Below are 11,079 nucleotides of genomic sequence, written 5' to 3' on the forward strand. Positions count from 1 at the left end.
CATATATATGAAATTGACTCACTAATATTTGTTATTATGCACTAATAATAGTGGAATGTTGTAGTATATGCATTAAGAAACTTTCTTATACGTACGACACATTCTTCTAATCAACATATATTGGTTATAAAAAGACAGAAAAGTTGACGAGGTCAATTCTCAAAGACAAAAGGAACACAAAAGAGAAAACGTTAATTACGGTGGATTAGGTAGTAGATTAGTTGAAAGTCATCGTCAAATTCACATTCACGGGTCCATGTATGGTGGTTTTGTGCAGGGTAAATTAAGTAAAATGTCACAAGATTTCATATTGGGATTTTAATTCTTTTATTTCCATGATATAAAACTAAAGATTTCTCGTTAATTTGGAGAAATGATAGTCAAATGTCTCACACAATACTCCATGCGTTCACATGTGGTCTTTAATTCCTTTTAGCATATATATTTTAAAAATAAAATTAGTTGTATTGTATGAGTACTCTCTTTTTTATTTGAATTATTTTGTATGTTATTTGATTTTATGTATAATTTTATCTATATATATATAAGAAATTATTTTATTTTATTAAAAAAATTAACTACTTTTGAAGACTATATATATAGTGGAAGTGTTTTTCAATAATATGTTTTAGTTAATCATGTGGCTATAGGTTGATTTGAACGTTGAAGAATATTTGGAAGGATACCATATATGTTGTTATCCGAAGATTATCATGGCCCTGTTAATGGAGTCGGTCTCATTCATAGCAAATCCTTTTGTCCCGGGGGCTTCAGATTTGCGGGAACGTGAATCACAAATCAACGACAAACACGACTAATCTTACTATCTTACCCCCAAAAAAATCTAAAACCTATGACAAGTTTTTTTTTTTTCCTTTTAGTTTTTCAAAAGACTTTTGTGACAAGTGACGAAAATCCAGAGAGAGAAAAAAAAAAAAAAGACATTTACACAAAATGATAAAGAGGAGAAGAAGATTTAGCTCCCAAGGAAGATGGAAAGCACTTTCGTATGGAGGACTAAAGTCGGAGTGAATGAAAGGACGCCGTCAAAATGACGCCAAAACATCGTGGCCATGAAAACTAGGATCCCACCATTGAGACCCACCCCAAAAAACTTCCTTCTAGAAGATGAACTTAGTTAAGCTATATAACTTTTACTTCTTTTAAATAAAGTTTATTTAAATAACGTTCCTCAAATAACTTCTAAATATTTTTTTTTAATCTAAGCCAATAACCAAATTACCAAACCCCACCCATCAATTCTTGGGTAATTAAGAAAATACCACTGAAATGAACAACAATTAAGAAAATACCATTTTTTAGGATGCTTTTGTCAGAAAGGTAATAAAAATATCAAGATTTGTCTTATTCCCTTTGTTTCTTCTTTGGTTTCTCTCCTTCCTATATCTCTATTGTTGTTTTTTTCTTCTCACCATGAACCACCATCATTTCTTCTGTCATAATATATCACAATTGGCTCCACAAACACATAAAACAACATCAATTCTTCCTTTTGCCACCTCTTTCTTCTTTTTGGTTTCTTTCCTTCAAATTGCAGAAGATATTTTACTTTATCTCTCTAGATTATAATTTCTCTTGTAATCTCCGTCGTCGTGTTTCTTTTTTATTTAATTCATGGTATTTTCTTTTGTAACACACTACTTTATCAACTTACACATGAATACATAATATTCCTCTCTGTAACAAGTTATTTTCTTAAATTATACGTTATTTATTAAGATTAGATTTCTTTTGAAAACATGATTTTTTTTACGGCCAGACAAAAAACCAAGTTTTTTTTTTCTCTGCTGACGTGGCAAGGGTGAAAAAAGGCGACTAGCTGTTCTGCGGCGGTTTTGGAGAGAACGACGGCTACTGTTGAAGGGGAACGGGTGGTTACGGAGACGGGTGGAGTTGGGGCGAGTTTGGGGGTTGGTTTGTTGGGTGAAAATCAAACTCAGGGGATTTCAAGGGCTCTCTCATCGTCGGTACCTGCTACGACGGTGAAGAGGTCTTTTCTCTAGGTTGCAAAACGTGTTTTTACGCAACAAAAGTTTGTTGTTTCAGAAGTGGACGGACAGGAGAAGGTGATTGTGCCAAAGAAATTTTTTGAGGGTGCAAAACCTCTTTGGGAAGACTTTGTGATAGGGAAGTTCCTCAACTTAAAGGCTTCTCATGTTGGTAAAATTCACATGATTGTGAATAAAATCTGGCGGCTGGGGGATCGATCTACCTTGATTGATGTTTTCGCTGTTAATAAATCAACAGTAAATTTCCGTATTAGACATGAGGGTATGCGGCATAGGGTTCTCAATCATGGGATGTGGAATATCATGGACATACCTATGATAGTTTCCAAATGGACTCCATTTGCGGAGGAGGCTCAACCAACACTAAAAATGTTCCCCTTATGGGTGAAGATCACTAATATTCCACCAACAATGTTCACAGATAAGGGTTTGGATTTTTTGGCGAGTGCAGTGGGTAAACCTATTTGGTTGCATCCAAAGACAGAGGCTTGTGTCAGTTTTGAGGAAGCTCAAGTGCTGATTGAAGCGGATTTGACAAAGGATCTACGTGGAGAGTATAGTTTCACTGGTGAGGAAGAGGGGGAGTTGGATTCTGTTATCAAGTATAGTTATCCTTGGCTTCCACCGAAATGTGGTAGTTGTAAGAAATGGGGTCACCTTAGTGCGACGTGTTTATCAGTGGTGGATGTTGTTGCGGAAAAGCAAGGTGATGCTACTTCTTCTGCGGTTCCTACTTCCAAATTCTCTGTTCCAGCAGTTGAGGAGGCAAGGGCGGTTGTTGGTACGGTGGGACATGTATTGACAGAACCAGTTTTGGGTGGTACGGAGGAGGGAGTTGTCTCAGAGGAGGGTGTGGAGGAGCAGGCGCAGGAGGTCTGGATCACGCCTAAGTCGACACGCGGGAGTCCTAGTAAAACAAAAGAAGTTCAAACACCGGTTGGTGTTGTTGGTGTTTCACTGCTAACTAACTCCTTTTCTGCTTTGGGGGCAGTTCAAGATGAAAGTTAAGAACAAACTGCAGTAGATGATGCTTTGCAGACGGATTTGGTGGATCCAACTATTACTGTTCATCTCGAGAAGTTGTCTCTAAACTTCAAGGTTCGCAGGGTGATGTTCCTTTGCGAACTTATTCACCTAGAGGTTCTAAAACTGCACATAAAACGGTATCGACTCTTCCTGCTCTGTCGAATAGGGACCAACCTAGGAACCAGAGTAAGAAGGCTTCCTCAAGACATTAATGTAAGGGTTCTCCTGGAATGTTTGTGGTTTAAATAAGATGTCTAAACATTTTGTTATCAAAGAGGGGTTGGTGAAGGGGAATTTTCAGTTTGGTTGTTTGTTGGAGACTAGGGTTCGTGAAGCAAAAATGTCAAGGTTGGGGAGGAAGTTGTTCCTAAATTGGTCGGTTTTGACATATTATGAGCATAGTAGTCGGGGGGCGCATTTTGGTGCTCTGGAGAGACAATGTGAGGGTTGATCCCTTTTTTAAAAGTGAATAGATAATTACGTGTTCGGTTAAGTTGGATGATCAAGAAGAGGAGTTTGTCTGTTTGTTTGTGTATGCTTTGAATACGGTGGAGGCGAGAAAAGTGTTGTGGCAGGAGATTCGTGATCATTATGCTTCTCCCTTTTTCGTAATAAGCCTTGGGTACTGATGGGAGACTTTAATGAAACTCTGTATATGGTTAAGCATTCTCGAGTGGATTATAGTCCAAAGATCACAGCGGGGATGCAGGATTTTCAAGAGGTGGTAAATTATTGTTCTTTCATAGACATGACTTCCCATGGTCCTCTGTTTACGTGGTGCAACAAACGTGAAAATGATTTGATCCTCAAGAATTTGGATCGAGTGATGGTTAATGAAGCTTGGGAAATTTTTTTCCAGCAGAGTTATGTTGTTTTTGCTGCAGGGGGCTGCTCGAATCATCTGCATAGTCGGCTTATGGTTAAGGGTGAAGCTGGTACTATTGCTAAGCGTAGACCTTTTAAATTTGTCAATTTATAGACAGAAATGGAGGAGTTTATGCCGTTTGTAAGTGATTATTGGAACGAAACTAAAACTCTGTTTTTATCTACTTCCACGCTTTTCCGATTTTCAAAGAAGTTAAAAGGCTTAAAACCCAGATTAAGGAGTCTGGCAAAGATGCGTTTGGGGTTTCTTGTGTGAAAGATAAAGGATGCTTTTACTACTCTCTGCCAGAAGCAACAAGTAAATTTGCTGCAACCCTATCCACAAGCCATGGAGAAGGAGAATGAGGCTTCTAGGGGGTGGGATTTCTTGGCGGCTTAGAGGAGAAGTATCTCAAGCAGAAATCTAAGTTGCATTGGTTACAGATGGGGGACAGGAATAACAAAACTTTTCACAGAGCGACTAAAGCAAGGGAAACGCAGAATCAATGGCGGATCCAGAACATTTTTTAGCCTGGGGCACTATATAACAATTTTAAAAAATAAAAATAAATTAAACAACGTAAAAGGAAGTTGTATAAAAAAATTTAAAAAACTACAGAATTTTAAGATTTGTTTCTATATTCAATAACATTTTTATCACTATTTTATTTATCATTTTATCAAAAATCACTATAGAAAATAAAATAACATTATTTCCAAGTTTTAAGGATGAAAACTAAAGTTATAAAACCAGACAAAAAAAATGATCTGTTTAACTAGAGAATTTTCCATAATATCAATTAATCACAAAATAGTTATTTACTGTAAACATGTTTGATATTTTTAGAATTGGAAAAAATATAAAAGTAACAGTAAGAAAAAAAAATAGTTGAAGAGGAAAAAAATTATTTCAATGATGATCTAAGTATTCTATCATAAACTTTTCTTAATAATTCGCATGTATCCTTTACACACAAAAGAAAGAAAGAAAAAAATAGTTGGATGCATTTGTTTGCGAATTTTTTTTTTTATGTAGGTCTTTTAACTTAAATTTCTTTGGGATGAACCATTTTTTTGTTTTTAATTACACTGGTTTAGGGCTAAGACACAGGTTTTGTTTCTAGTTAGAGTGTGGCACCAATTGGACCAAACCTAAAATGTATAAAAGAATAAAAAAACAGTCTGGGGCACCTGCCCCACCCTCTCTTGCCTTGCATCCGCCCCTGCGCAGAATAGTATTCGTGAAATTCAGTGCATGGATGGACGTGTGGCAGTAACGGGGGAGGACATCAAAGTAGAGGCTGAACGCTATTTTAGAGAATTTTTGCAGGCCATTCCTAGTGATTTTGAGGGTGTCACGGTCGATGGGTTGGAGTGTTTGTTACCGTACCGTTGAGGAAATTAAGGTCTTGTTCTCCATGCCAAGTGATAAGTCTCCGGGTACAAATGGATACATGGTGGAGTTTTATAAGGCTACTTGGTCGCTTATTGGTAGAGAGTTTGTCTTAGCGGTTCAATTTTTTTTTGCTAAGGGATTCTTACCAAAGGGTATGAATGCAACAATAATGGCTCTCATTCCCAAATCTTTGGAAGTAAGGCAAATGAAGGACTATCGACCTATTTCGTGTTGTAATCAGTACAAGGTCATTTCTAAAGTTCTAGCTAATAGATTGAAGAGACTCCTGCCAAAGTTTATCTCCAGTAGCCTATCGGCGTTTGTTCAGGATAGGTTATTGATTGAGAATGTGTTGTTGGCTACTGAATTATTCAAGGATTACCACAAGGAAACCATTTCTAGTCGTTGTGCTATAAAAATTGACATATCCAAATCGTTTGACTTGGTTCAATGGTCTTTTTTAGCCCTGGGCGTTTGGTTTAACCAGGTTATTCGGGTCGGGTTAATCGGTTTTGGAGAAATTTGGTTTTTTAAAAATCCCACCGAATAGACCCGAATTAAAATTTGGTTCGGGTCGGTTCAGAAGTCGGTTTATTCGGGTCGGTTATTGACTAAAATATATGTTCCAAAATTGAACCGAATATTTTTTTTCTTCGGTTTATTCGGTTTCTATTTCGGTTTTAAATATTAAAAAATTAAAATTAACTCTATTAAAAATCCAAATCCACTAAAAACTCATTACAAATACAATCAAAAGCCCATATACAAAGCCCAACATACAATAGTCCAACCCAATCAAATGGTAGGGTTTTGACAAAGATATGATAAGCTGCCGTCAAGCGGCTGTGACGGTGACACAAACGTCGATCTCCGACGACCCTATACCACCTTTAAGTGAGGTTGCTTTGAACGAGACTCTATTTCTGGCATTCTCACTAAAACAAGAAAAAAAACAAGTAAATCAGTAGATATAATCACGAAGTCTAAGATCTAGATGAAAAAGATAAGTGAGACCCAATAATCAAATCTGAAAACGAACCTCACACTGTAAGTTCATCGAAGGCGGATTGAGTTGAGGGAGATTCTCGGTCATAGCTGCCATTGTTGAGTAAGGATTAAACTTTAAAGCTTACGATTTAGAAGAAACAAAAATATGAAGAGAGTACTAGGAGAAAGACAAGAACTAAGAAGATCAAGATGTAGAAGTAGTTTAGAAAAGTTAGAAGGAGAAGAAGCAAATGAAAAGGAGAGGAGGCGAGATCTTTTTCTTCTACGATCATTAGTGAATTATATCAAGTTCCCCTTAACCGAATAAACCGATCGGTAACCGGATACCAAACCGAGAAAACCGAATTCCGAAATCATAAAATAATTTCACCGATCGGTGTACTTATCTTCTCTCCTTCTCTGCCGAAAACCGAATGTTTTGGTTTGATCGGTTCGGTTTGATCGGTTTTCACCGATTGCCCAGGGCTAGTCTTTTTTGTCTAAAGCTCTCTCGGCTATGCAGTTTTCACCATTATTTATTCACTGGATAATGCTCTGTGTTTCTACTGCTTCATTTTCGGTTCAAGTGAATATCGAACTTGTTGGTTTCTTTCGAAGTTCTGAGGTCTTCGTCAAGGTTGTTCTTTGTCGTCGTATCTATTTGTCATTTGTATGGATGTCTTATCAAAAATGCTAGACAAGGCTGCTGGGGAGAGAATACTTGGTTATCATCTGCGGTGTCAAAAGCTCAGTCTCACTCACTTAAGTTTTGCGGATGATCTCATGGTGCTTACTGTTGGCAAGAGGTGTTATATTGATGGAATTATTGTTGTTTTTACAGAGTTTGCCAAAGTTTCATGGCTAAGGATTAGTATGGAGAAATCTACCATTTATTTGCCTGCAGTCTTGGCTCCTCACGTAGCTAGTCTCCCTTTTCCCGTTGGTCGCTTGTCGGTTTGTTACTTAAGTTTACCGCTGGTCACTAAGCAGCTTAAACTTGCAGATTGTTCTCGTTGATTGAGCAAATTCGCAAGCAGATAGGGTCTTGGACAGCACATCATCTATCTTACGGAAGCCGTTTCAATCTGATTTCCTCTGTCCTTTGGGGTGTGTGTAATTTCTGTCTTGGTGCTTTTTGTCTTCCTAAAAAATGTATTGATATTATTGACTCAATGTGTGCGGGTTTCCTCTGATCGAAACCTGACATGAATCCTCAGAAGGCAAAGGTATCATGGGAGGTTGTTTGTAAACCTAAAGCAGAAGGGGTCTTGGTTTGAGATCTCTTAATGAAGCAAATACGGTTAGCTGTCTTAAGTTGATTTGGAGAGTAGTCTCGCAGGGGAACTCGTTGTGGGTTCTTTGGGTTCAGACAAACTTGTTAAAGTATGCCTTGTTTTGGTCAGTAAAGGATTCTACGACTGTCGGTTCTTGGATATGGAAAAAACTGCTGAAATTCTGGGGATTGGCGAGTGATTTTTGTAAGGTTGAAGTGGGCAATGGCGAATCCACATTTTTCTGGTATGATAGGTGGTCGGATATGGGTCGGTTATTGGAAGTGGTGGGTGTACGAGGGATCATTGATCTGGGGATAAGTAGGCAGTGTTCTTTGGCCGACGTGTGGGCTAGTCGTCGTAGACGAAGACACCGAGGTGATCAGCTCAACGCTGTGGAACAAGTTCTGTACTCTCGGAGGGACACATGTATGGAGGTTGCTGATAAAACACTATGGCGAAAGAAGAATGATGTTTTTAGACCAAATTTTTCAACAAGAGATACTTGGAACCATATATGAACAACATTTAGTACTGTCGCATGGCATAAGAGGGTTTGGTTTACTCATTGTACTCCCAAATTCTCCTTTTGTGTGTGGCTGGCTGTTCAGGACCGTCTTTCAACTGGTGCTTGCATGGTTACGTGGAATGGGGGGGGGGCAGCAGGAACTTGTAGCTTTTGCCATTCTGCACTAGAAACTCTTGATCATCTGTTTTTCTCCTGCTCTTTTGTCTCCGGGGTGTGGCAAGCTCTGGCTAAGGGTTTGCTCAAGGCGAATTACCACTGATTGGTCAACCTTAATCGATCATATCTCTCAAGCTTCCCTTTCACGAGTAGAGGGGTTTCTCATCAGGTACGTTTTTCAAGCAGTGGTGTTTACGGTTTGGCGTGAGCGTAATGGAAGAAGGCATGAAGATTCACCGAATACTGCTGCAAGTTTGGTTGGATGGGTTGATTGGAAAGTTCGTGATCAGCTCTTAGCTGTTGGTCATTTGGGGGACCGGCGGTTTGATGAGGCTTTCCAAATTTGGTTATCCTCTTGTGTCTAGTTTGTGTCAAAGTCTGTTTTAAGTCTAGTTTCTATTTTAGAGTAAAGTTCTATGCAAACGCTGTAACAGAACATTTTTTTTGAATATAATTTAAAATTAAATTAAAAAAAAACAGAATTTTTAATATTAAAACACATTGTTTTTCTTTAATGATACGCTTCTTTAATTACGATATCATGATATTTTTATTAACTGACATGTTTTTTCACAAATAACAAAACACTGATGTACTTTTGTCGTTTGTTTGAGGGTAATTTTGAGTTTTTTCCTTCTGAAAAAATAATAGTTACCTAATTTTTCTGACACAATGGTATTTTCTTAGTTTTTTTGAATATAATGCTATTTACTAATATTATCCATTAAAATATTATTATGAGTTTTCTTTTTCAGAAATATTCTTAAAAGAAAAATTTTAACTACAAAACTAATTTCTAAATCCTAAATCCTATCTCCTAACTCATACCCCAAAAAAAACAATTATAAACCCTTAATATTTAATTTTTCTTTGATAATTGATTTTTCTATTTGTAGTAGTGCCGGGAAACCAATGTTTTTTATGGTACTTTTGGAACATAAAACTAATTATAGTGGTATTCTTGAAAACAAAACTTGAAAATGTGATATTTTGAAAAACGTTTTGAGTGAAGTGATTTGTAACCCGCTAATCTTTCACAAAACCAAGTGGAAAACTAGCTAAATTACCATTACTAATCCGCAAAACAAAAATATTTATATTCACAGTACAATAATACAAATGAGGGGTTTGGTGAAGAGTTGACTCTTCAACTTATTCTATACGAATTTGGAATATATATATTCGTTTTTTTCTGAATATTTGTAAAGAAAATTTTCAAACAAAAGGAAGAGAGTTCTTCACCTAAAATAACGATCTCTTGACAACAATGCAAAAGTAAAATATAAAATAAAGGGTTTTGACAAATTAAACAAAAGACAAAAATAAGGTGATTCGACTCATAGACGACGCGTTTCGGCGTTTGTCAATCTTGCCGTCTAATTAATATGCATTCAAACATAATATACGTCTCCTCTCTCTCTCGTCTCTATGCAAGACTTTGTTCTCGATAGGGTTTGGTGACCCACAAACGAACTCGATAAGCAAGCTTAGTCCAAGTCAACCTGGAAAAAAAAAACAGATCACCTGTTAGATATACAATGAAGTGTCCTCCAAACACACGAATTTTAGGCAGTAATTATTTAATTGCGTCTGTTTTTTTTTTCCACAAATCAGATTTCCATTAAATTCAAATAAAGAGTAATTACAAAGCTTTTATACAGAATTATTGTAACACAATTATTACATACGCAGATGTATTCGCCATACACTAAAAAAAATACAGCGAAAGGGAGGTTGACGATGCTTTCCGAAAAGTAGTTTTACTCGCTAACCGTTCATAAAATCGGTTATTGTCCAACTTCATATTTGATTTTCCTCTGTTATGATTTGCATGCAGCATCTTGTGGCTCAACTTTCTTTTTGCGAACCATAATTGTAAACCCAATGTGTCCAAACATAACTCTGAAATGTAGATATAATGGTACCAATGCTTCCGTACCAAAGTCTTTCTAACATATATCGACTTTATAATATTCAGAGAAACCCACAATACTTTATTTGATCTTATACTTTGGCCAACACCATCGTCAACAACACCCAAAAAGCAATGTATTTGAATAGGCACAGTCGGAAGTTTTTGACTTTGCAAATGTAAAAACATTGCCACGGGAGTAAGCCAAGTCGTCTCCATCTATTGAACAAACTGGATCAACAACGTAACCTGAGTATCGTAAAAACAAACACTAATTTCTTGTGACCCTATCATGCCAATAAAGTCGCATCGAAGCTTTGTTAAAACATTCTTCAAACTCCATATCTGCCCATTACCAATAATATATTGTCGCCTATATGTGATCAATCCCTCCATTAATTTCGATATGACAATACAACAACAACCTAATCGATGTAGTCCTAAACCCATCCCCCAAACAATGGAATCACCAAAGGTTACTCCAGGATCCCAAATCTTAATTTGATCTCTGTTTCTCATGTAATAAATATAGAAATGAGATTGAACAGAACATATATGGGAGATGAAACGGCAACCATCGATTGGAGATGGAAAGAGACTGACACAATTACTCTTGGGCTGTGGTTTGAGTAAGGTCAGACATACAATCTTCCAAGAGAAGAGAATGAAAACGCGACTTTGAAGAAAATTCCAACCGCGACAGAGACGAAACAACGACACAACCCTTTTCCGACTCAAATGCAAGACTCCTGGTGAATTTTGGGTGTGATGGAACACCACACTTGTCGAGAATGGTGCCAGGAAAGTTGTCGGACTTAGATATGTCCACACCGTCTTTCCAATGGAGCAAATGATGGGGAGTTGGAAACCGGTTTTGCCAAGATAATTAACTAAAAAACTATACAGAA

The 11,079-nt window shown here is 37.1% G+C and overlaps 1 protein-coding gene across 1 annotated transcript; it reads left to right on the forward strand.

Moving 5' to 3' along the window:
• The first annotated feature begins 7,508 nt into the window (after window positions 1-7,508).
• Window positions 7,509-8,095, forward strand: LOC147936291 (uncharacterized). The gene is made up of 2 exons (XM_087468671.1): window positions 7,509-7,574; window positions 7,673-8,095. Exons 1-2 carry the CDS (start codon window positions 7,509-7,511, stop codon window positions 8,093-8,095), a joined length of 489 nt encoding a protein of 162 aa, XP_087324797.1.
• The last annotated feature ends 2,984 nt before the right edge of the window (window positions 8,096-11,079 follow it).

The sequence above is a fragment of the Camelina sativa genome, chromosome 10, assembly GCF_030686135.1.
Source record: "Camelina sativa cultivar CO46 ecotype springtype chromosome 10, ASM3068613v1".
Lineage (NCBI taxonomy): Eukaryota > Viridiplantae > Streptophyta > Magnoliopsida > Brassicales > Brassicaceae > Camelina > Camelina sativa.

Coding starts and splice junctions, on each gene's coding strand:
- LOC147936291 (XM_087468671.1), top strand. CDS start 7,509: ATGAATCCTCAGAAGGCAAAGGTATCATGGGAGGTTGTTTGTAAACCT. Junction 7,575..7,672: donor CTAAAGCAGAAGGGGTCTTG/GTTTGAGATCTC, acceptor CTTTGGGTTCAG/ACAAACTTGTTAAAGTATGC.